Source organism: Chlamydotis macqueenii, chromosome 6, assembly GCF_036417535.1.
Source record: "Chlamydotis macqueenii isolate bChlMac1 chromosome 6, bChlMac1.mat, whole genome shotgun sequence".
Classification (NCBI taxonomy): domain Eukaryota; kingdom Metazoa; phylum Chordata; class Aves; order Otidiformes; family Otididae; genus Chlamydotis; species Chlamydotis macqueenii.
Genome location: NC_141561.1, coordinates 24,765,461 through 24,792,561, shown reverse-complemented (window position 1 = coordinate 24,792,561; position 27,101 = coordinate 24,765,461). Strand labels below are relative to the sequence as shown.

Here is a 27,101-nt window from a genome sequence, read left to right as displayed (position 1 = left end):
AACCCAGGTCTTACCTTCAAGGCTAAAGGAGTTAATAAGCTCAGCAGGTGCTAAGAGGCAGTAGAACCTTACATCAAAGATACAGAGCTGTTTCTGAAGCATCTCATTACCATGACACATAAAACTATCATTTTAAAAGCTCCTTCATAACGGAAAGATGAAAACTAGCACTAAATTTTACAGAATGTCATTTCTAGACTGCCATAAAAGCTATAAACTTCACATTCTCAAGACGCTATCTACACAAAAATCTAGTGGGTTTTTTTTTCTTTAAAGTTGATCCTTCAAGTCAATTTATAGATACTAGGTCACCTTACCAACCTTTGTTTTAAGTATTTTCAAGTCGGCAAAAATTAGTGAAATTTGCAATAAAACTTCCTTCTAGCCTTTCACTTAACCTCAGATAAAAGTTCCAATACAGAAGAAGAGTAGCTTCCTTTGATTTTCACTTAAAGCTGCTATAAGAAGGCTTAACAGTTATTTTTTTTCCTTATTAAATACATACAGGTCATATGAAATAGTACAGAGCTAACATCAACAAAATATCACTTAAAGTGAAAGGGTACCAATTTAATCATGCATGATACAGATTAATACTTCCATCCCTACTTTATCCTTGCAAAGAAAGAAATGTTATTCTGTAGTAGCTAAGTTAAAAAAATAAAGAGACATACCATTTGTGATGTATCTAGGGAGACAATTGTTCTTTTTTCTTCTTCAGGACATTCGAGGGCACTAGAGACACTCGTCCCTCCTGCAAACATGGGAGTGAAATTGTGATCATAAAACTCTCAGGCAGCTTTTCTTCACATACCATCCCTCTCTGCCTCCTTTCTGATAGCTGTATCAGTAAGATCACTGGAGTTAACTGGAGGCTAGCAATTAGCTTTTTAAGGCTATCCATTCTCCCAAACTGGGTTTCACAAAAATCAAGGCAGCATAACTCTGTAACAAACCATGAAATTTTGTGACCATCTCAGCTACTTCTGTTAAGTCCAGAACAGAGTTTTAGAACAAAGAAGAATAAGAAATAAAGTCATCCAAGGAAACGATAGCTATGGTTTCTACATATTCTTTTGAGATCACTATGGAAGCCTTCCACACTTCCATCTAGAAAGCTGGCTTAAGTCTAACTAATACAGGAAGGCAACAGTTATCTGAAAGTAAGAAAAACTGAAAGTGTAGAACTATAAAAAAAGTTAAAAGCAAATGTCAAACTTCTCCAGAGGTTTCTATCTTTATAGGATGTCACAGAACAGCCTCCAAGCAGCCTATGGCTTCTCAAAGACTACAAAAGCCATAGGAAAAGAGAGACTAAGATGCTAAAGAGATCCACAGCAAGGTACCAGAAAAAACAACCAGTAGCAAAGACAGAAACAGTGCAACTAATAAAACAACCTTCAAGAGCAGTAAAGCCCATCACCTTTGCTTCCAACAATAGGAAAGGTGGCATTTTCCTCAAATACTAACGCCTACAGTAATAATTCCAAAAGTTGACCATAGTTCAGAATAAACAGACTTGGAAGAGAATCTGAAGATCTTTCAGTATCCTGGTCAGCAAACAGGATATAGTCAATATTGCTGCTTTCAGCTTTATAAATCTACCAGTACCAAAGGTGACTTCTAGCAGTCTTACAGCTCTCCAAAAGTATCCAGCAAGAGTGAGAGCTTTTCAGGGAAAAACGAGCTCCATTAAGTTTGGTATTGTCTTCAAGTTACATGCTCATCTTTTGAAAGAGCAGATGTCCTATGGGGGCTATGTTTCTATAGCGTAAGCAAGTGCCAAATAAAACACAGATTTATCCCACAGAATTAAGAGTTTTCGACAAAAAGCTTCTCATAGAATAAGCTCATGAAACCAAATATCCTGTGTTCCATGAGCTTTAAGTCAAAACAAGGTAGCTCACCACTCTACTTCAGCAGGCTTAGAGGAAAAAGCATTTACGATTAAAAATCTGAAGTCCTTTAGAAATTTTTTAGGCTGAGAAGGACACATTATATAGGCCTTTACCTGTACTCTGTACCTGGAACATCTCCTGAAAACCCTTTGTCACAGTCTCTACTCTAAATTTCAAACTGAACAATGTCTAAAAGGAAATTAGAATTATGGTTAACGATTTTGCAGTATGGTGTCTGACCACAATCCTCCCAGGACCTATGAGCTTCAACAATACAACAAAAAAACCTAATTCATACATGTTTGTGGGAACAGAGCACAAGTAATGCATCCAAAACCATAATACCTCTAAAATATTTGAATCACTTTACTTATTTCCTAGAAGACTTCCAAGGCACAGAGGTAGATTTCGGCTTTGTACAATCACTCCTTTTGCACATTCAATATTCAAGGTGTTGACATACATTTAATGACTTCCACTAAATTGAATATAGCAGCTTTTAATACTGCAAGATCAAAAAAATTAAGACTACACTTAAAATACTAGTAAAAATCTAACTATTGAACTATTGGTACAGTATATTACTAAGATCACATATTTAAATGGAATGCAAGTGGAATACATTTTCACTAATAATGTTAAACAGATTTAGGATTTCATAGTACTTACCACCAAAAGGTATTATGCAGATATTGTGTTTGCAGGCTAATTCCACAATTTTAACTACGTCTTCATGGCAAACTGAAAAAGACCAAAAAGTAGGATTAATGCTTAGTACTGTTATTTGTGCTTAGCACTAAATATTGCAGCCTAAATAAGTAGTTACTTTTTCCAGAATGCATTCTGTATCTGGTCAAAGAGGGAAGCAGAAATGCTTGCGCACAGGCAAGAAAAAGGATCCAAAAAGAGATCAAACACAATGCATACATGAGTTTTTGCAGATAGCAGAGAATGAGCAGGATTGAATAAATAGGCTTATGAACTCTGGCTACTTTACTTTTTTCATACAGAGCAGCTTTAAATGAAGGTAGTCAATAATTTGAGTTCAGTTGCTTTTGGAGCTGCACAAAATAAAGCTGTGACAAATGCTGTTCACAGTCACCAGTGCTGTCGTGCCAGTACGTACCCTCAAGTAGTGAGATGCATCTTATAATGTCTCTTTTTATGCTTCACGTATGTGATATCCCCCTCCCCACCAAATAAAGGAAGCAACACTGAGCTAAGACTAAGTTCTTACCAGAAATTTTAGGGTTTCTATTGCAGTGCAGCTATCAAAGTATCAAAAAAGTTATAACAGGCAAGGAAAGAGTTGGACTGATACAACTGAACAGAAATTGACAGGTACTGAGATCAAATGGCTTTTTGGTTAGCTTCTGAAGAATGGCACATGGAAAGTAGCTCCTAGTGACCAGAGAAACATGACTCAAGTAGAAAATTCACACAAGTGTGCAAATAAAGTTGTATCAGTTTAACTATTTGTATCTTTCTACTAGACAGAAGTAAGCATATTTTCTGCTACACATTATCTACAACAACATTAGTTAATACTCTATTTCATGTGGGCCTAGCCTGTACTTAGATTGCATTGTTCTTTCTTCAAGTCAATGATCCTTTGTAAAGTGTTCTGATAGGAGTTACAGATGTTACAGGTTTTTTTTTGTTAATGTACAGCATGTCATAAAACAAAGTTCTTTAATACAAGCATTTCACTTACCCTTCTACCATCATGTACTCCTTTAAAAAAAAACAAGATTTAGACTGTCATTTAGATAACTACTCTTGGTGAATGTACAAGTTCAAATTACACTGTGGTTACTTAAGTCATGAATTCAGCTGTCAACAGAAACTTCAGCTATATTTAATAACAACTTTGACTTCCCAATGAAGCAATGGTATTTCACAGACACAACTTGCAATCCAGATGTTAAACAATCATGATTACCACTCATAAGAAAATTCCTTCAGTTTCTGTAAAGACAAGTGAATGCAGTGAACCAAGAGACAGCTTCCTCATGACAAGAAAGCACAGGAGTTTAGTAAACAATGGCCTCCAGGAGCAGAAGGAAGAATAAGACAATTAAAACTTACCAGGCCATACAACTATATCAGGAATTCGCTTAAACATTCCTTCCCTGAGTACAAATATCTCATGTAGGCAGTGACCTGAAACACAAACAGTAAGTTAACAAGTTCAAATAAGGAAGCACAAAAAACAGTACAGCTACATAAATGAAGTTCTCTTACCATGAGCTCTGAATATCCTATCTTCTGCATCCTGCGAGAATGAGATTTTAGTGGCTCTAAGATCTTGAAGAAATTCTTCATTTACAATGGATGGAGGTACATCATTAACATTTAAGGATGCCTACAATACCAGAAAATAAAGTTCAGTAAAGGTAGGTTCACTCTTTCAGCATTTCTGTACAACAGAAATAAAAACAAGTTAACACTAACTGATAGCCAAACAAAACTATTTAAGATCTGAAATACAGAAGTTCACTTCCTCATCTTCAGTCACTGATCCCACTTGACCTACCTGGTACTCAGCTGACTAGATGCACACAGGAAGTATTATTTCAGTAGCACATTCTTACCCTTTTTCCTCCTGAGAAATTTGGAGAAATACACCAGCTTTTGAGTGCATACTGAACAACATAACTTTAAGACTTCAAGATCCAAGAAAAACAGCTGCCTCAACAGAACTAGACTCACCTGTTGATAAAGTGGTAGAGATTGAAAGTCAAAGTTCCTTTTTTAATACACATTCCCCCTCTAATACAGAAAAATACATATACTAAAGCAACTACCCTTACAGTTTTGCTTCTACCAACCCACTTCCTCTCTTCCTCTTATGTACCGGAAGCTAAATCCATCTCAGACCAAAGCCTAATCAGAAGTCCAAAGCAAGGCAAAACTAAGTTTCATCAACTATGCTGGTTATACCAGCATACTTGAATTAGATCTCACACATCAGAAAGACTTCATAAAACCCATGTTCAGTCAGTAACGTCCAGATGTTTCCAGAAAGCCTCTAGCTAGAGGTCCTGATCAACACCTTGGAAAAAAAGCTTTTCTTTTTTGAAAGATACACTGGACATTTTGGCTTACCAACAGGCCTTGAATCAAGGTTCTGTAATTCTAGAGAGAGAATCCCTGCTTAAGGTTTTCTAACAATTCCGGGTCCTTATGACAGATGTCTCATAGTACTCTTACGGCTTCTCAAAGTGCAGATCTAGCCACTTAATTCTCTTTTCTAAAGTCTACTTTAGACGTCAGGCAGACAAAAGCAGAGTTCATGTGTTGACTTTTTAAAGCAGCTTAGAGAATGAGGATTCTTTAGAGGATCCAGTTTCAAAAAAATAAGATCTTTGTAGGCATTAAGTGTAATGCTTTTAAGTGCTTTGAAGGTTCAAAAAAAAAAAAAACACACACTTTTTTTCCTCCTTAACAATGGAGACAATAAATTAATTCACACTTTTCTACGGGTAACTTTCCTAAAGGAAAGTCTTCTATTACAAGTGGCCTCTAATTAAGGAGTCCTTTAATTAGATATAAAGTTTGTCTTGACTAAAAACTAATTTCTGGACTTCAACTCCTATTTTGAAATAAAATGCTGGTCAGGAATCTTATTTTTAGTTATCAGAGTCCCTGAAGTTCAAGAATTGAAAGTTTTTCACTACATCATCTTTTGTTTTAAATTAAAAAAAATCAGGACTTGCACAAAAATTAGTTAAAACATAGTGCAGTACTTCCATGAAAGTCTTGCTGGCAAATTAACTGGCATCACTTTCAACTCAAATAGAACAGCATTCCTGCAATTTTGTTATAAATCAACCAGGAAAGACTATGGGCTGCCTAATGATGCCAGAAAGAGCCTGCTTACAGCCCTACCATCAAAAAGTATTTTGTACAAAATGTTCCATAGTCAAAGAAACTTAGACATTTCTTTGACAAGCCTAGCCTATGCTTTTTGACAAGTACAGAGGAAACAGCAAAATTGAATTCACCTTTCCTTCATGTTCTGAAGTTTCAGCCTTCTACAGAAGTATACCAACCCATCCAAGTTCCGTTTTCTGAAACAGAGTTTTCCCTATCTTTGCTCTACATAACGTCCAGAACAGTTCACACTTGTGTCAACAGGTGTCTTAAGATAAAAGTTGAGAGGATAGTACCAGTTACCAAGCTAATAGCAAGGAAAACAGATTAACAGTCTCCCATCTGCCACCATGGTAGCAGTCTATTCTGAATGCACTGAGTCTTGAAGTAGTGAGAGTTGAAAAAGGGAAGATTTAATAGCTTCAACAGGAAACTTTTCAAGTAGTTAAAAGATCCACTGTGATGCAACTTGCCTACCAGTGTCCACTCTGCAAGAAACTATGTGAGGTTATGTAGAAATTAAGAGTACTTACAGGGTTAATTCAGAAAGTAGTATCTGCATGAGATACGTTCATGACTGACAGCTAACAACATTCAGAAGTTCAAAAGAATAGCCAAGTGTGCGCTTTAGAGTTTTCATATAAGAACACATGACCTAATGAAAACACAGTTGTAACAATGATTTGACTTCTGGAAGAGGATAGATGCTGTTCTGACTTGCTTTAAGGATAATATTATACTTCTTGACATAAGGTGTCAGACATCTAAGAAAAATGCTTTTCCCTCCAACATATTCACTTTCTCACCTCCAAAAACAAAAGTTGAAATTAAGTGTTGCTTAGGCAAGAAGTGCACCGCTACTGAGAGATCATGATTTTAGGGGCCAGTCACAATAAGCACAGAGGAAATCGGGTCTTGGATTGCTGCTCTTAGCTCTTACTATTCTGCTATTAATGCACATTCACAGTGTTGTTTGTTAACTGAAAGAGCAGAGCTGACAGAAACTTGGAAAACACGAGAAACAAACAAGTACGTACTAAATAAAGGTCTTTAAACCACTTTTTAAAAAAATTCCTGCTAGCTCTGCTTACATTTTAAACTTTAGTTTCTTCATGGATTTCCATAGACAGAACTATTTGGTATCATTACAAGTTGATAATCGAGTGCTTGAAGATCTTTGTTCTCCATAAGAGGGACAAAAACTACTTAAAGCTATAAGAATTCCTCGCAGACAGTTTTAAGTATTGAGATTTTTAACTCTCTTCTACAAGTATTTTCATCCTTTAGTTTTCATCTTCAAGATTGAAAAGATAATGGTCACCCATATAAATCTTACACACACAACGCCAAACAAAAATATACCTTTATTTATTCTTACGGGACTGAAATATTTTAAGGTTTGTGCACTGACAGGCTAGAAAGGAAGCCTATATGAACTAGGTCTTAAATCGCTGTCTGTGGTAAGCCTAGTCTGAAAAAGGAAAATGATGTCATCAGGCCTTGAGCATCACAGAAGCAAGGACATTTACTGTTGTTAATTATAACAAAAAAAAAAAATTGCATGCAACAGGTAACCCTTTAGTCTTATAGGACAGCAGCAGGAGGAGATGAGATAGAAAGACAACTGGACCAAGAGTTCCCTCTCCTACTGTTGTTCCTATACTCAAGTTCCTTCATTCTCTGATAATAACAGAAGGTGAAAAACCAGTATAGCATGACAACCTGAAATATAAACTAGAAATTATGACAGACATGAAAATAGGGGACCTGTACTAGTTGAGAATAGCTATAAGTCATCCAGATACATACTGGAGATTCCAAAAAGTTATATTCTGTGTCAAGGTAGTCAGTCTGTCTCAGACTGCAACAAGAACATGAGAACCAGAAGGGCATAACATAACAGGAAAGCATTCAACATTGCTGGGAGATATCCTGAAGGGCTGTTTTGTAATATGTGCTATGGAATCAAGATGCTATTCGAGAATCTGCCCTTGTCCTCCAGCTCTACTTGGTTCTACATTTCTTGTTCCCTTTCTACATGTACAACATCTCTCAGGACCTCTGGTGACAGCAAATTAAAGCAGCTGCCAGTTAAGACTTATCCTGGTCAAGGAAAACACATCAAGATGAATTTTTTCAAGATATATTGGCAGATGGGGATCCTGCAAGTCATAGTAGATGAAAAAATGACTTGATTAACAGAGGACTAAAATGTTTTGAGTTTTCAGGCTCTATGAGATTACCTACTTCAGAGAAAATGCAGTCTTGAACTCACTCAAGAAATGGGTAAAACTTATCCAAAGCAGGGTTGCTACATTCACTGTACAAGCACAGTCTCTTTCTAATGCTGCTTAAGCAGCTATCTAGTTAGGAACCTGCAGCCTCAAAGAAATTCTTAGAAGGGAGTCAAGCATCCTGACTTGACTTACTCTGACATGAGTTACTCTTCTTGAAAAGCAAGATACGGATGCTTCACAAAACCCAAAACATTTTAAATGTGTTGTTTTTCTGAAAGCATTCAGTACAATCTTGAGTAGCCAGTTTTCAGCAGACATGTAAAAAAAAAAACCACAAAAACCAAAACCCACTTACTGTTAAGTAAGAGCTTGGATATTATTAAATACACTGAAAACACAATACAATTTAACTTCATGCTATCTTCTGGTTTTGTTATCATGAACAACATTGAAGTTGCATAAACTATTCCTTCTAGGCTACCAGTTTCTACAATCTTGAAAAGCAACCTACAAACAAGGACAAAAGACCTGCCTGTGTTGGAGACTCATTCCAATAGAAACTACCACCAGTTAACCTGGAACCACAAGTCATGCCAAGTCACTGAATATTTCATGTAGAACACTTTAAAAAAGAAAAAAATGGACGTATTAATACACTATATTTAAATCACGTGCAAGGTAACCTTCAGAACAACAGCTGAATCATGTTTAACAATGTGGTCTTGATTATCACCAAGACTAGTGTTCAAAGGAACTTGTTCAGCTATTTACTTACTCTAGAGGTAGTTTTGTGGTCCAGACTTGCTCCAAAGGTTTTTTCTATCCATTCTTTAAAAGTTGGTAATACCATACCACCTAATCTGTACCTGAAAAGTCAATATTACATAGAGTCATTTCAAATTAAAAGACTGTATGTCAGATACACTTCTTTATTATATGTATGCACAAATAGTTAAGTTTTAAATCAAATTCTTTACCTACAAGCCTGCAAAGCTTCCACATATTTAGTTTTAATGCAACTGCACACTTCATTGTATTTAACTGTTCTGTACTTCACATAAAATCAAATCAATTGTCAGCATCTTAGGTATTTGGTACTGTGGCATCAGGGTTTTCAGATATCCCACCCCCCCCCGTCTTTACTTTTAAGAAAAGTCTCTCCCTCTCAGTAGTGCAGAAAGCAGTGTCACAGTTTACATGCCAGTTACAAGTAGAGACTGTGCGTGTATGGACACACCGCAATGTAAACAACAGCAGTCTCAGACACACAAACCCAGCTCAGTACACCTTACATGTTTTGAAGAAAAACAGTGTTCAAAATTCTTCCCTTAGCATCAGAATGCATCAAAATCCATCAAGCAATACGAATTTATTTCTATCACAAACTCTTTGGAAAGAGATTAGCCATGTGACAGATGAAGATTTACAGACAAGGGACTGAGGAGCTGTTTGTGAACATGTGTACCACATGTGAAAACAAACAAGGCTGGGGACACACTGAAACAGGCAGAAACTATGGCAACTAATTGTATAGATGTACACACCTTGTGCATGTTTGCATATGAATAAGCATTCTCCAATAGGAGAAAAAGGACCTTTCTTTGGTATTAACAGCTTTCAGCAGCTGAAGATCCTTACTATAGTTTGCACCTGGGTCACTGCATTATGCCTCATGTGTTTTGTTTCTAAGATTATTCAATCACTGTTAATTCAATTACGATCCAGTCCTTCACAGCTCTTGCTGCCACCCTACAGCTAAGTCACTTATTACACAGAAAGATCAATTCCTTTTGTTTCCTAATGTCAACTACCTCCCAGTTTTCCTACTGGAAAAAAAAACCAAAAAACCCCCCCAAGCCCCCCCCCCCCGAAAAAAAAACACCCCCCCCCAAAAAAAAAACCTACTCTATTCCTAGAGATAAAAGGCTACAACCATATCTTAACTCAAGCCAGACTCTTCAGCTTGGAAGATAGCATTCAGTCATTTTGCCTGTGACAGTTGTTATTGCATCATCACACCCATATGAATTATATAAAAAGCAAAGTGCAATAAGCAGGGAAAGTTTAATACATTTGCCTCAGGAGTTTGCAACAGAGGTATGGAGAGACTCAAGTCAGCTTCATGTGTTTTCTTCTCCAGACATAATTTTGGATATCGCCAACCTATTACTACAGCTAGCTTGCAAGGGTAACCTTAATCACTTATTCAAAAGACAAACTAAAGCTATCAGAAAATCAACAACTTCTAACTCAAGACAGACAGAAGTCACTGAGCTTACTGCACAGAATGCAATTCATGATTGCTCAGGAAGAAAGCTTTGTATCTACATTGATGGTGCAAGAAGCCCTCAGAAGACCACCTCCTCTCACACACACACACACCCACACACCAAAAAAAAAGACTAATAAGTATAATCTACCTCTGGCAAGACTGTAGAATCTATAATGAAAAGATCTTTTGACACATGGAAAAGCATGGTCTATTGGGAAAGTCAACATGGCTTTCATAAAGGCAACTCCTGTTTCACTAACCCTTGGAGTTGTTTCAGGGTGTGAAAAGTGAGTAAAGGGGATACAACTAACATAAAACTCCACACTCCTTTATACTTCCACAGGTGTTCATCCCAAAAGGTATTTAAGAAAACACACTGCTACAGTACTGAAGGAAAGGTTCTTCTACAGACTGAAGGATAAAATAAAGTTAAGATAAGAAGTAAAGGGCAGGGTTTATTCATCACTGTCTGAGACATACTCAGGAGAGCAGCTTGCCACACACTGGTACTGGGACCAGTTTTACATAATCTCTTCATCAGTGATCTGGTTTCAGTAGTGAACTCTAACCAGGTGAATAACATTAAAAACTCTTTTGAGTAGACAGATACTACGCTGATAGGAAGGAACTCAGGACCTTAAAAAACCCGAACAAACAAATGAAGATGGAAGACGCAGATAATCTCAAGAGAAAAAAAAACCCTCATTACTTGCACATTTTGCAGAATCAGATTAGTAGCCAGTATAGGAAAAATCATGGCATCTTCACTGACAACATACAACAGCAGCCAACAGTGTTATGCATCAACTGGGCAGGTATAAGAAAAGACAGGGGTTTTGTTTTAGCTACTCCATAGAACCCTAGAGTATTTACATCTTGAGTGCTGCACGTAGTTTTTGTCTCTGTATCTCCAAAAAGATGTAGTAGAGCTAGCACAGGTTCAGAGAACAGCAATAGTAAAGACCAAGGGGCCCTACAAGCAGAGACTGAAGGGCCCAGGATTCCTCAGCATGGATAGAAAGTGGAAGAGAGGATACAATTGAGTCTTACGTTATCAGCAAGGCAGTAGATAGGCTGAAGAACTATAATTCACCTAATCCCACAAGACAGGAAGGTATACTTGGTTTAAAACATGAATACTTTACACAACAGCAACCCGGAACTTGCTGCCATGGAATGCTGTAGAGGCAGACAGCATCAGCAGACCTGAAAGCCATTAGTCAAGTTTATGGATATGTAAGTGGATACTAAAAGGATGAGGCATCTACAGCATCTTTGCAGATGCCTATTCTCCTGTTTTCACTTCAAACAATCCTTTTGCCACTGTGAGAAACTTCCACAGAAACTACACTGGTACAGCCCAACAGGGCATTTTAATATCCATCAGTTAGAGAGAGAATGCAGATGGGGAAAAACCACCATTCTCTCCCCATTCTAGAACAGTGACTGGTACTCATCAGTCAAACAGCAGCCTTGATGCTTCCTCCTGAGAGAAAATAAATAAATAAATAAAATCCAAGCCCAACTTTTTATCCTTTTTCCCTTCAAAACACACTATGTAAGTTTTCTATGCAGCATAAGCTAGCCTAGAAAAACTAAAGAGATCAGATGAAAGAATGAGTGACAAAGAGACAAGAGTCACAATCCTGTCAAGAGGAGTGAGACCACCAAGATCTCCCTAAATACTATACAGTGAACTCAACTGCTTAAGACGAGGCTTTGCATTTTAATCTTGGCCTGAAAATTAAGAAATTAAGGATTAAAGTGCTCAACGTCCCAGTTAGGTTTTAATGTCACTTCCTTAAAAAAAAATATTTCTCAGAAAAACAAGCTTGCTGTACAAAGAGCTAGTAGATAAATCATAAGTGTTGCCACTACAGAAGATACAACTGAAGAGCAGTTTTTATTTTTAAGCTCAGAGGATAAACATTATGCATGGAGCTACTTTAAGAAACCTAAAACACAAATTGGAAGTTCAATAAGGCAATTCATTGATGCTCAAGGGATTCTCAAAACCGGCAAAACTGCCCTGATCTGCTGCATGTTATCTAAAGCTTTAGAATATGGTGCAAATTCTCAGTCTGCTTCCACTCTCCAAGGGAAGTTTAATGCACACAGTAGAGAGTTACAGAGAAGACTCACATTAATTTGTCCTTTTAATAAGCCTTCAAACAAGCCACACAGTCTATTTTACTACATGTTAGACTACTGTGTATAGCATTCAGTAAACCTGTTAAATGCAGTACAACTAATAAAAAAAACTTGCTTTATCTCATAATATAGGTTGCCTTCTTGGAATTAATTGAACAGAATAGCTTTTAAACTCTGTTAAAAAGAAAAAAAAAAATCACTAAATACAATACTTCAGTTACACAAATTTTCATCTTACCTTTTTCCTGTGAATTCTGCTTGACCCTTCTTATTGAAGATGAATTTGGAATCATTATATCCCCAGCCATTCCACTTCAGAAGTTCTTGCCTTAAAGGTAGAAAAATATATAAGCGAGGAATGTTAGCATATTGTAAGCCCCAAATGATTTGCAGTTACTTGGCTTTGGAAGAAAGTCTTACCAGACTCTGTCTCTTCTCTGTTAAGAGAAGAATTTTAATTTTTATTTGTTTGACATCACTACTGTAATCCCACTGCATTCTTAATAACATTCACTTGATGAGGAACTCTCAGAGACACATTTGGATTGAAAAATACATTTTGGAAAGCCAACACTCACCCTGCAGGAACTGCAGGAATAACGCAGCAAATAGAACCTGAACGTAACGTCAAAGCCTGCCACTATAAGCAAGGAAATATTAAGAAAACCACACCTGCCAAAACACAACCACAAAATTGAAATACCTTAAGCACAACCATACCAAAACAGACGATCTCAATTATGATAAAGTCATCAGAAGTACAGCAGTGTAAACATACTTCTACTCAGAGATACACAAAGAGTAATTACACATTACTCTAACTTTACTTTAGAAGTTTGCCATTATATTTACATTAGAAATTAAGTCCTAACCTAAAAACTGAATTTTAGTTAATAAAAAGGCATGTTAAAGTCTGAAAACAGATTATTTACCTCACTCCACTATATACAGTGAATGTAGCTCTTACTCTTACATTATACAGCCAGAGTAAGATGATGAACGGGGTGACCATTTCAAAAAGACCTCACAATTCAGAGAAAGTACTGCCTCGAGTCAGTTATAACTCCAGTATTACATACAAGATAACTGGGTGAAGACTGATGAACAAAGGCCTTCATTATAAAAATAATATTAACACAGGCTGCTGACATAGTGTTAGTGTTGCAATTAAATAGACTTGGCTTAACCAAAATTAATTTTCTCCAAACTGCCTGTACACAATGTTTTAATTAATCAAATAAAAAAAAAATCATGGATATTATTTCATTACAATTCTTTGAATCAGACCTTTCAACAAGCATTTAACAAATTTAGCACTTTATAGAGCAAACTTTATAGAGCAGCTTCAGTACTCAGTAACTGATACAGTTTTGTGAAATAGTCAGTCTATGTTGTTCTTCCACACTGAGGAACTGATTCTAAAATTTCAGCCAAAATTAAATTGTTTGAACAGAGAGCTGTCCAGCCCCTGTCTGGCTGCCTCCTATCTCAATAGAGTCAATCTTGACACATGTAGTGTTCACTCAGAAAAGGGCAAGGATTCACTCATGTTCAATAACACAGGAATGTCTTGGGCTACTGCAATATGATATGACGGATTACAAAAAAAAAAAAAAAAGAAGTGTTCTTAGTGCAGTTATGCAGTCTTGTCTATTTTTACATTTATTCCTATATTCTATATATGTATATTTTTAATGCTGTATATATTTATAAGAAATTCCACAAAGACAAGAAGTCATACACAGTTGAGCTGTTCCCAGCTGAAAACAGGCTGACACAGAACTGGCCAACTCAAGGGGCTTTTTTTTTTTTTTTTAAAACCTAAACGCTCCCCTCAAAACCTCATCATTGCAGTCCTCCATAAGGCAATATTTCTCCCTCTGCTGACTAGATGTAGTATTTCTATATACCTGATCTCAATAGTTTGCTGAATCCTGTAAAGCCAGAACAAACTTTATATTAATAACTGAAATTTGAGAAAGGCTCAAGCAGCTTCCCCTCTAATTTAGAGAGGTAAGTCCTCTTACTTGGCATACTTATTTAGCCACTGCCTTGCATGATGCATGAAAACAGGCTAGAGAAACTAGCTGCAAAGCTGGAGACAGACAGATCAAGACACAAAAACAAACAAACAAACAAACAAACAAACCACCCAGGCTCTAAAGGAACTAATGACACAAGAAACTGAAAGCACAGCTTTGAAACTATCATTAGTCCTGAAGTCAATACAAACAGATACTTCCCACAAACTCCAGGGGAGGTATTATTAACTACAGCACTAAAAGACCTGGATACAAGGTCTTTCTGCTAAGCTGCATTCCCAGTTGCTCACCTTTTCTTAAAGGCCTGCTCCCCCACGCTGGTGTTAAACTACCTGACACTTCCATCAGGCTTAAAATCCTTAATCTCTGTTCTGTATTTTAAACTCTTAAGAGTTTATTTTCAGATTGAACTATTCCTGAATAAAATAAATACATAAAGGTTTGCTTTGCCAGACAAGATAGCTCGTTATTAGTGTGATGAGAATAACTGAAGTACATTCTCCGCGGGTCCTGAGGGAACTGGCGGATGAAGTTGCCAAGCCACTGGCTATCGTATTTGAGAAGTTGTGGCGGTCTGGTGAGGTCCCCGATGACTGGAAGAGAGGGAACATAACCCCCATTTTTAAAAACGGGAATAAGGAAGACCCAGGTAACTACAGGCCGGTCAGCCTCACCTCTGTGCCTGGCAAGGTCATGGAGCAGATTCTCCTGGAAACCATGCTAAGGCACATGGAGAGCAAGGAGGTGGTTGGTGACAGCCAACATGGCTTCACCAAGGGCAGATCGTGCTTGACCAATTTGGTGGCCTTCTATGACGGGGTGACGGCATCGGTGGACAAGGGACGAGCAACTGACATCATCTACCTGGACTTGTGCAGAGCTTTTGACACTGTCCCGCACGACATCCTTCTCTCTAAACTAGAGAGACATGGGTTTGATGGACGGACCACTCGCTGGATAAGGAGTTGGCTGGATGGCCGCACTCAGAGAGTGGTGGTCAACGGCTCAACGTCCAAGTGGAGACCGGTCACGAGCGGCGTCCCTCAGGGGTCCGTGCTGGGCCCGGCCCTGTTCAACATCTTTGTTGGCGACATGGACAGTGGGATAGAGTGCACCCTCAGCAAGTTCGCCGACGACACCAAGTTGTGTGGTGCCGTCGATACGCTGGAAGGGAGGGATGCCATCCAGAGGGACCTTGACAGGCTGGAGAGGTGGGCCCGTGCCAACCTCATGAAGTTCAACCAGGCCAAGTGCAAGGTCCTGCACCTGGGTCATGGCAATCCCAGGCACAAATACAGGCTGGGCGGAGAATGGATTGAGAGCAGCCCTGAGGAGAAGGACTTGGGAGTGCTGGTGGATGAGAAGCTTAACATGAGCAGGCAATGCGCCCTTGCAGCCCAGAAGGCCAACCGCATCCTGGGCTGCATCAAGAGAAGCGTGGCCAGCAGGTCGAGGGAGGTGATTCTCCCCCTCTACTCTGCCCTGGTGAGACCCCACCTGGAGTACTGTGTCCAGTTCTGGAGCCCCCAGCACAAGAAGGACATGGACCAGTTGGAGAAGGTCCAGAGGAGGGCCACAAAGATGATAAAAGGGCTGGAGCACCTCTCTTATGAGGACAGGCTGAAAGAGTTGGGGCTGTTCAGCCTGGAGAAGAGGAGGCTCCGGGGAGACCTGATAGTGGTCTTCCAGTACCTCAAGGGGGCCTACAAGAAAGATGGGGATAGGCTGTTTAGTAGGGCCTGTTGCGATAGAACGAGAGGTAATGGTTTTAAAATAGAGGGGGGTAGATTTAGATTGGAAATTAGGAAAAAATTTTTTACAATGCGAGTTATAGAACACTGGAACAGGTTGCCCAGAAAGGTGGTGGAGGCCCCATCTCTGGAAACGTTCAAGGCCAGGCTGGATGAGACTCTTAGCAATCTGACCTAGTCAGGGATGTCCCTGCTCCTTGCAGGGGGGTTTGGACTAGATGACCTTTGAAGGTCCCTTCCAACCCTAACCATTCTATGATTCTATGATTCTATAATATAACAGTTTGCACGTTTGTAGAAGAACAGCTGGTTCTAAAACAGCTCTGCAACCTTATAACACAAAGTCAAGAAATTCACATGCACATCCCACCTCCCCACGTAATGGGCAGTAATAAATCTTGTGACAGATAAACTCTACAACAAGAAGTTAAACATTTAGTTTTCATATTCAAAACTGCATAGAACAAGTCTGAGGCTTCTGTTCAGAGACAGGAAGGGCTTGTTTTTGTAAAAAGTCATCTTACATTTATTCCTTTGTTCTGCCATGCCAGAGTACTGACAGTTTAAGAACTGCTGTTTGATTCACTTACTGTAGTTCCTAGCACTTCATGCCTACATGCTAAGAACAAGGTAGAGGAAATACAGCACGTGACTCCCTAAAAAAGAAGCCTAAAAAGACCAGACACTTTAAAAGACTGATTAGCCAGCTCTGATTTGCAATCGACACAGCGTGGCCAGTTTATCCTGGCGGGACACCAGGTACCCAACCAAAGCCACTCTATCACTCTCCCTTTCTCAGGCAGATAGGGGAGAGAAAACAATGAAAAGCTCATGGGCTGAAAATAGTGTGATGAGGTTAAGCAAATTTAAATATTTCACTTTCATTACAATGCCCAACACTGAAGTACTAGTTTGACCCCATGCAATAAGGATTTTTACAGCAAAATACTTGTTGAACAAGTCAAGTGTTTTCTGCATTGTTCTGGAAAACTGGCTATGGAATAATCAAGGAGATGCTGCGCAGGACATTGTTCAGGTCACAACACAAGGCACTATATTAAGCCCTCAAATGACAATTAGGGCGCCTACAAAGTGGGCAGAAGCTCATGAGGTGTCAGCATGCCAAGCCCGGGGGGGGGGGTGGCCTCCAGTCCACCGGCTGAACTAGTGCTCCTGAGGCATCTGGTCACTCAGCTGAGCAGGCACAGGCCTCTGGACCTGCACTGTTTCAACAAAACTGTACCGGCCAGCACTCTCCAAATCTCATGTTTTAGTGAGAGGCATAGTAACTGGCTGAAAAAGTTCTTCTCTCCTCCTAGGAAACTGAAGAACAAGCACAGGGTCTCCCACAGATATTCAAATACAGTATCGAAAGTTCTGTGCCTGTGGAAATTATACCATGGAGATCATTTGCCAGTACTTTCAAATTCATATCACAAGTGCATATCAGACATCTGCATACACAATACATACAACTGCCAGTTGAGAAGAGTTCTATCAAAAAGTATCACCAACAGCTACAGAGCATTTTCCACGTACATTATGATACCATAACACCAGAAGTAAACAAAGTTTTTTCACTTACTATGAAGTGATGAGATTATGTTAAACGAAATACCAGAACCAAGATAAAGTAATGAATGAACTCCGAATATTAGCATGTGATTTAATAAAGAATGGAATTGCCTTATTACACAGACATTCCAAGCACATAAATTTCAACAAAACTTCCCCCTTCTCCAGAATAATCTGAAGATCTGGTACATTATCTTACACACAAAACTTAGACAAACAGGCTAATTTACTTAAAGGGCAAGTGACAGTCTCATGTACTTGTTTTTTTTTTTGAGAGAAGCAAGATGAAAGTGCAGTTCAACCTAGCTGAATCAATGTGACTCAGGTGGAGCAAAGCCAAGATGCTCACATCAATTCCCTCACAATAATCACCAGCATTTTCAATTAAATCACCAGCTGTTGCTCAGCATTGAAACAATATATGCATAAAATACTCACAGACACTCCTGTTCCATGATCCAAAAACCAACACATTCTTGGAAATTTCTTTAAAGTGGCAGTTTTAAGGGCTACCACATGGGCTAAAGCACCAGTATTTGCCTATGTAACAACGCAAAAAAGTCTTGTAGAGTTCTTGCAACACTCAGTACATAGGTGCAGTAAGACTGAGGCAGTATTACAGTGCCTTAGCACTATTTATAGAATCATAGAATGGTTAGGGTTGGAAGGGACCTTCAAAGGTCATCTAGTCCAACCCCCCTGCAAGGAGCAGGGACATCCCTGGCTAGATCAGGTTGCTCAGAGCCTCATCCAGCCTGGCCTTGAACGTTTCCAGGGATGGGGCCTCCACCACCTTTCTGGGCAACCTGTTCCAGTGTTCTATAACTCACATCGTAAAGATTTTTTTTCTAATTTCCAATCTAAATCTACCCCCCTCTATTTTAAAACCATTACCTCTCGTTCTATTGCAACAGGCCCTACTAAACAGCCTATCCCCGTCTTTCTTGTAGGCCCCCTTGAGGTACTGGAAGACCACTATCAGGTCTCCCCGGAGCCTCCTCTTCCACCAGCTGGAGATCCAGGTGATACCAGAAGGTCTCTCTCCCCGCTCTGGAGCAGTCTCTGTTTGGGTTATGTAGTCACACTTCTCAACCAAGTAAGCAAGCCACTCCAGAGTGTTTTTGAAGCCGGTAATAAATTAGTATCAGGTGCCAGGAAATTAGGAAAGCGAATGTAGCCCTAGGAATCCTTTTAAGAACTACTTTGCAAAAACATCATTTATCTGGAGAAGGCAGCCATACTGCAGGCAGGGAGTATCTGCTGTGTTTGTCATTCTTACATTGCTTCCCTCTTGGAGGATCTTCCCTGCAGCAAACCAAAATGTTATTTGACTTCAGACCTGAGAGCGATTACATCTGTCTTATAATGTTAGACACATTCAGATTCTGTAGCTGACATTTTCAGCTAAACCCCTGCAGCTGCACATACATCTGATTCAGTTGCTATTCTGTTTACTGAACATCCGATATGGCAACACAAACCTGTGTTCATATTCACAGTTTACATCTACAGTAAGTTGCTAATGCAAACAAAAGATGTTAAGTATAAGATAAGATGTCAAGGGTTTAGGTACTCCAAAGTACAGTGTGGGTTTGGTTTTTGTTTGTTTGGGTTTTTTTTTTTAAACAAACTGTTCTGATAAAACAAATGTTAACTCCCCTCACACATGTTCCTAGCCTTGACTACTTCAGTACTCTTTATTTCACCATATTGCAATAAACAAAGCCCCAAGGAAATTGCTGCTTCTCTAGTGTTCTTTCATAGAAACCTTAAGTAAATTAAGGTGAATTAAAGACTCAGGAAAGCCAAGACATCGTATTTGTGTTTCTCAGTATACACTTTGCCAAGTGACAATTCTTTGGCAACAGAATACTTTACTAGAAGCTATCTCTATTCCACCTACTGCTTCAGCTGACACCAGTTTCATTTTTATCTTTGAAGAGACTGTTCTACTACAAAAATGCATGCAGATAGGTACTTCCAGGCAGTAAACTAACAAGCACTTAAATATTTTTCAAACACTAGAGATCAGTCCTTTGAGAAGTATTTTTTGAAAGCTTGCAAAACCATGAGATCTGCTTCGCTACCTTTAAAAAAACAAGTTAATGAAGGAATACATTGTCTGCCATTTATTTGCTCAAGCAAAAAACAACTCGGTTCCTGGACAACACTGGTTTACCTATTGCATAGAGAATTTTTAATATGCTCGGTAGGCAATACATCAGACAACTGCTGAAGAATGCTTTCTGGCGTATACCATCAACCCTGGAGACTTGCACATAACAGCCCAATTTTGGACGTAACACTACAGAGGCATTATGCTTGTCTATCACATTCAGCCTACAACTGATTTTTAATACTTCACATTTGTTCTCCACTAAGAGGTATAACAACATTTCAGGAAAGTTTACTTGTCTGCAACCTGTTACACTATAGATCTCCTTACTTTACTCCAGCTCAAAGTAGAATCATAGCATGGTTTGGGTCGGAAGGGACCTTAAAGATCATCTAGTCCCAACTTTCTTACCATGGGCAGGGACACCTTCCATTAGACCAGTTCGCTCAAAGCACCATCCCACTTGGCCTTGAACACTTCCAGGGATGGAGCACCCACAACTTCTCTGGGTAACCTGTTCCAGTGCCCCACTACTCTCACAGTAAAGAATTTCTTCCTTGTATCCAATCTATAACTTTCAGTTTAAAACCATGACCCTTTGTCCTATCGCTACCTGCACTTGTCAGAAGTCCCTCTCCAGTTCTCCTGTAGGCCCTGTTTAGGTACTGGAAGGCCACTCTAAGGTCTCCCTGAAGCCTCCTCTTCTTCAGGCTGAACAGCCCCAACTCTCTCAGCCTGTCCTCATAGGAAAGGTGCTCCAGCCCTCTGATCATCTTCATGGCCCTCCTCTGGACCCTCTCCAACTGGTCCACATCCTTCTTATGTTGGGGGCTCCAGAACTGGATGCAGTACTCCAGGTGGGGTCTCACCAGGGCAGAGTAGAGGAGCAGAATCACCTTCCTCGATCTGTTGGCCACACTTGTTTTGATGCAGCTCAGGATATAGTTGGCCTTCTGGGCTTGGGCTACAAGCGCACATTGCCAGCTCATGTGAGCTTCTCGTCCATCAACAGCCCCAAGTCCTTCTCCTTAGGGCTCCTCTCAACCCATTCTCTGCCCAAGTCTGTGCTTGGGATTACCTCGATCCAGGTGCAGGACCTTGCACTTGGCCTTGTTGAACTTTGAGGTTCGCATGGGCCCACCTCTCCAGCCTAGCAAGGTCCCTCTGGATGGCATCCCTCCCCTCCAGTGTGTTGACTGCACCACACAGCTTGGTGTCATCATCGAACTTGCTGACGCTGTACTCTATCCCACTGTCCTTGCTACTCACAAAAAGCTGTTAAACAGGGCCTAGTAGCTTCTAGGAAGTCCAAGTAAGTACTTTAGTCTATTGCATCACTTCAGTTTAAATAAACAAATCAAGTTATATAAACAGCTATATACACACATTCATTTTCTTGTACATAACAGTTCAGATCTCAGTAGATATCAAGAAGTCAATCTACAAAACTCTGGTTTTGCTGTAAACTGCTACTTGCTTTTATATAATAATCCCTATGTTGGTGCATATGGAGTCACATTTCCCTTCAGATTATGACATTTTATTTTATCAGGCTAATGTTTCTGTATGAGAATCTTCTTTATCTGTTCCTCTACTTCAAGCATTAACCTTGACTAGCAATTAACCGCTCTGATGCAATCACAGAGCCTTCTCTGAACTGCCAAACCTTCCTCAATGCAACAGGCTTACTCTTCTGATTTATTAAGACTTTCTAGTGGCACCAGCCCTTCCCTTCTTTTCTTTAAGTTTCCACCACCTTAAGTTCAGAAGTCTGCTATATCAGGATGCAGTTCAGTGTCAAGTGTTGTTTAAACAATGTTGTCTAAAGAGTTAAGTGTTTATAATAAAGATTGCTCTGAGTACTGGTGCTAAGCTATGAAGCCTCTTTGATGTTACTTGTTAAATTCAAGTAGTATCAACTCTTTAGTAGTTAATTCATGTTGCTGCTTAATATAGTCATAATCACTAACAACAAATACAGCAAGAATTACAAGAATCTATATAAAGGCACGGCGATATTCACACATTACCCTGAGCAATCTGGGTGTGAACTTGATACAGAGCAGGCAGTGGGCTATATGCTCATCCCTTAGTTTACCCTGGATAACAGTATGCCCGTAATAACTGAGAGATCCACAAGCCTCTCCTCATCCCATAGGAAAGAAGCTTCTCTACAAAGACAGGAAAGTCAGGAAATCCTGCCCTGATTTCTCTTGCTCCAGGACAGAAAAATTTTAAGTCTGCGAGCTACTGAGTCAACATTTAGTTACATTCAATCAATAGTCCCTTCTAATGAGGGACAAGTTATTTGAAGTTTGATTTGAATAAGTTACAATACAAACTATTATGGCAAGATTAACATCAGTGCATGCTCCACCTCTGAGGCACTCTTACTTTTTAGCACATATTAACAGCTACTCTGGTACAACTGTGTTCTAGGGAGTTGTAGCACCTTACTGTTTTCAAAGCAGTACAAGTTGAACGCTTTGTGTACTTAATCTTCAAAATAACTGTATGTGAGGTTTTGACTCAAGTCTCACCAGCAAAGTGAGTTTACTAATAACCAGTCAACAAAAGTCAACAGAATAACATAAAAGTTCAGAAAAAGTAATTTCAAGGAAGAGCTGTTTTCCAACTCAATTTTTTTAATAAGTTTTTCAGCATGCCTATCATCCTGTTAAGGTTTCAACACACATTGTATAATGACGATTCCCATCTTCCAGTGCAACACTGAATTAAAACACAAAGTTCAAGCCAGGAATGCCACCAAGAAATAGCACCTCTCCACTCACAGTACCTAAGATTTTCCTCAGGAGGACACTTACTTAAGAATAGAGTTGTTTGTCTTTTTGAAGTAAATTTCCCATCTCAATAACTGTCATTTTAAGAAGTAGGAATTGTATTACTATATTTAAACAAATCAAGCTGCAAACACATTGCAAAAAAAAAAAAAAAAAGCCTTCAGAGTCATTTTTATTTGAAAACAGGAACAGTTATATGAGCACCCACAGACTCAGTCAATTCTTTGCACTCTCCTTCCTTCCCTCACTGCTGACAAAAAATGTGTGGATAAGATCCTTAACAGTTTGGTCTTTGAACTATCAACAAGAAAAAATCATGTTTCTGTAGGTCACTGTCTAGTGACTATTGGATAAGCAGTCAGAAAAAAGAATTCCTGTGATCAGAGACACGCACCTAAAGTACTACAAAGGGCCTTTTGGTCATAGGAAGTCTTCTACTTTGCAGAAGAAATTTAACATGAGAAGAGTGCATCTAAATTTGGCATAATAGTGTCTGCAGCTTTGACACCATTTCAAACACTACAGGAAAGATAGAACAGGCATAATTAATGAAAATTTTGCTTACAGTACTTTTGGCTGAAGCTTTGCTAGGAAAAAATAAATTAATAGTTTAAACGAGTCAGAAAAGCCAAATCATCATACAGAAGATTGCAACTAAAAAGCGCCTGGGTTTGGACTGTCCTAATATTGCTGATAAAAGCCACACAGTATCACCGTACCCAACTACAGGTCAGCTATTTTTACCAGATTTTTCAATCAACCTTCTAGGTCTCACAAGTATGTTTGACTTCCCTTGGTTGCATTTGACCTGAGATTCCTTACTACTAAATATGGTAAGAAACAGAAAAAGCAGTTAATATGCTTAAAACTATTCATTTCTAAGAAACTTGAGTTAGAGCCTCATGTGTGAGCACATTTTGGGCAGCACCCACACCACATGAAGGTCTCACACGTCTGCAAACAGAGGACTGAAGGCACACACACAATCCCTGTTTTTTCACACGTGCTGCATTCTTCACTATAGCAGCCTCAAAGTATTTTACAAACATCGAGCCTCTTCTCCAGTTACTAAGGAGACTAACAACGACTTTCCGTTTTAATACAACCCCACTTACTACACGAACAAGTGCGAGGCTGAAGACCGCCTTATCATCCGGTCCCTGCAGCGGTGAATCACTTCACCACTTTACCTGCGTTCGGGCTTAGCCCCGTCCTCCTCCCCGACCCCTCCCAGCCCCGCCAACCCTGCAACCCCCCGCACAGCCTACGCGGGGCCTCCCCCGGACCCCCTCAGCCCACGCCCGGCCCCGGGCGGGACCGAGACCGCTCTCCGCGGCGAAGGCTGTCCTAGAGCCGCCCCGCACCGACAGCCGGTGTGCTCCGGGAGCCCGCCCAGCCCGGCATGGACCCCTCGGTGCCGCCCGAGGCCCGCTGCCCCGCGGGGATCCCCCCCGCCCCCCGCCCGCACCCACCGCTTCTTCGGGATGGAGCCGGAGGCCGACCCGGCGGGGCCTCCCTGCGCCTTGCAGGGACTCAGGGAGAGCGCTTCCCGCTCCGGAGCCCGCGGCGAGCCCCGCAGGTGCCCGGAGATGATGCGCAGCCGCCGGCGGGCGGAGGACGGGGAGCCGCCGCCGCCGCTTCCCGCTGCCTCCTCCGCCGCGGCCGCCATGGCACTTCCGTATTGTGCCGCCGACCGCCGCCGGGTGAGAGGTCGGGCGGGCGGAAAGCACCTCCCGGCGCTCCCCTCATATGGGCCGTCCCGGCATGCACCGCTGCCCGCGCGCTTCCCGGTTCCCGCCTCCCGCCGGGGAGGGGCGGGGGGGTGGGAGTGTTGTGTTCGGGGCTGCCGGGGCAGGGCCGCCCGCCCGCCGTGTGCGGTGGCTCGGCCCCGCTCGGCTTTCCTGTCTTTCCCTTCCTTCCCTTCCCGCGCGTATTGCTAGAGCTTGGAAGCCGAGACCTATTTCCATCAGCAGGCTGCATTGCAGCCCGCCAGAATAGCCGCCTGCCTCCGCAGTTCGGGGCTTACGTGACAAAACGAGAGAGAGAAAAAGGCTTTGCTGGAGATTTCTCACCTCTTGAGCTGTAATTATCGCCCCTGTAGATCGCTAAACAGGTTTCAGAGAACACAGAGGTGTGTGTTTTGAGGATGAGGATTGCCTAAATTAGTGATGAAATGCTAATTAATGACAATAACATAGGTGGGTTACTTAAGACAGAGGTTGGTGAAGTGACAGATAATCCTACAGGAGTTACAGATTTTGTCGTTACTGCTGACAGGGACACAGGGCCTTGGTGAGCAGAGGGCTGAGCCAGGTGCCGGTGTGAGCCGGCTGTTCCTCCCACGCCTGCGTTGCTAGAAGAGAGGCTCCAGGCTCCCATCATCCACGTCCCCCAGTAAACCCACACCATGAAATGAACACTGACTGGTGGGAATACATCCACTTCTGTAGCCGGGACGGACATTGCTGGTACAGAACTGTTGATCCTGACCATGTTTGAGTGCTGTGGGAACAGCTGGGATTCACCCTGTAGCATCATTTTGAAGAGGGAGAAGAATTGTGATTGGAGGGGAGATACAGATGTGATGCCAGTGCCAGGTGCTGTCTCTTTTTCCCTTCAGAGAATGAAAAAAGGCTGAACAGACTGAGTACAGACTTCTATGAAGTGAAAGGGAGTAATCAATCTGCCCTTCATGTCCCAGTTATGTTGGTGAGAAATAACGAGCTCAAACTGCAAGATACAACTCCAGTATTAGCATTAGACTACTTTCTAATGGCAGTGAAAATGAAAAACTGTTGTAGTGTACCTAAGCAGAGAATGAAGTCACCTTCATTAAACAGCGTTAAGAACAGACAACAAACATCTATCAGAGATTGTATCGTTATATGCAGTTTTGCTCAGAGCAAGGTGATGGGCTAGATGACCTATTGAGATAAATTCCAACGTTTTCCTTGTGACATATAATACCTACTCACTTGCCACACAGGACCTACTTTCATGATCAGCTTTTGCACTTTGATGGTGCTGACCAGCTTTTTGGAAGTCTTGAAGTGCAATGCTATCTACGAGATTACGAATACTTTGGTAATGACATTTTGCCTATCATGATTGATTTATTTGTTCATTCCTTCCTCATACACCCCTATGCTTGTTATGTCATGTATATGAAATAAAGTCACATACGATGCATAAAACTTACTCTCTTTCCAATCTGTTTCAGGGACCTATTTCTCCCATGATAGTTCAACGTGATACCTTTCCATTAGCCAAGCAACTAGCAGAAAGTTCTCCAGGGAGCAGCATCTAGCAGAAAGTTCTCCAGGGAGCAGTATGTAGAGCACAAGCAATGAAACTTCGGTTCAGTTCCCTCTTCACATGCAATATTCGTGCCTCTTTGAGTCATAGCTCCCCATATATACACCAGAGGTAACGGTATCTCCTTACAGAGACTGATTTGAAGATAAATAAGGACTGTGTGACAGTTCAGGATCAATCCCTGTAAGACCTACTGATGAAGAGCGGTACATTAAAGCCACCCAGGTATTATTACTATTTGTTTTGCTTTTATTCCCACTGTTGTGAATTCATTTTATGCTTTGTGTCCTTTGACTAGAAAATAGTCTACAGTTTTCCTGGGGCAGGAATTGTGCTAGTTGCAATGGGGTCTTACCTTTAGGTTAGGTTTGTGGTATTACTGCAACATAAACAGCTGTTTCGGCAGTTTGATAGTTTGGTTATAGAGTTAAATTTCCCCCCTGTGAGTAATTTGTATACTACTTTCTGGATTAACTTGTGCGTATCCACATTTAACTGTCTGCTGCTGTGGAGGCAGTCTGTAGGGAACAAACACAGGTCTCTCAAGTGAGTTTCCATTCACACTGTTTACTGAAGTTCTGGATATAGCTGGGGGGATTTTGAGTCACAGTTATCTAAATCTTTCCACATTGCTGGATGCTTGCAAAGAGATAGCAGATTCATTGTAGTGGGCTTCATTTCCCAGAATGTTTCTTTGCATCACAGTCACTTGTAAGGAACAATAATGAGCCCATTGCTCATTTATTTGATCCTAATCATAGAAGTTCCCAGTAAAAAACTGAATTCAACTAGTATCTGATCAGTAATATTTGTCACCACCTCAGAACTTCAAAAAGTTCCCAATGAATTTTCAAGTGTGTTTGTGGCTGGAGATTTAACTGGGGGTAGTAGAGGCATGATGGTATGGTTTGGAAACCAGTGAGAGCCCTTGTCTTATGCAGAGCAAAGGTAAAGCTAAGCAACACTTCATTTTTTTGTGCAAGAGGGGTCTTTGCTTACAGTAAGAATGCTGTGTCCTCCTAGTGCTCTGCATGCAGTCCTCAGCTCCCTTGGAAGGATAGCAATCT

At 40.6% G+C, this 27,101-nt stretch overlaps 1 protein-coding gene across 2 annotated transcripts in view; it reads right to left on the bottom strand.

The window, feature by feature from the left end:
• The window catches only part of AGPS (alkylglycerone phosphate synthase), a 56,966-nt gene extending 32,530 nt beyond the window's left edge, over positions 1 to 24,436 (bottom strand). Inside the window, exons 1-7 of one of the 2 annotated variants that reach the window (XR_015258890.1) lie at positions 24,192 to 24,436; positions 12,673 to 12,762; positions 8,787 to 8,877; positions 4,143 to 4,263; positions 3,987 to 4,061; positions 2,568 to 2,639; positions 675 to 754 (exon numbers count right to left, since the gene is read on the bottom strand). Coding sequence is in view for 1 of the 2 variants with exons in the window: in XM_086750594.1 (XP_086606720.1) it covers positions 675 to 754; positions 2,568 to 2,639; positions 3,987 to 4,061; positions 4,143 to 4,263; positions 8,787 to 8,877; positions 12,673 to 12,762; positions 24,192 to 24,388 (726 nt within the window). In the remaining variant the exon portion in view is untranslated. The remainder of the gene's footprint in view (positions 1 to 674; positions 755 to 2,567; positions 2,640 to 3,986; positions 4,062 to 4,142; positions 4,264 to 8,786; positions 8,878 to 12,672; positions 12,763 to 24,191) is intronic. The other variant, XM_086750594.1, reaches the window with a different exon arrangement.
• Between the last annotated feature and the right edge of the window lie 2,665 nt (positions 24,437 to 27,101).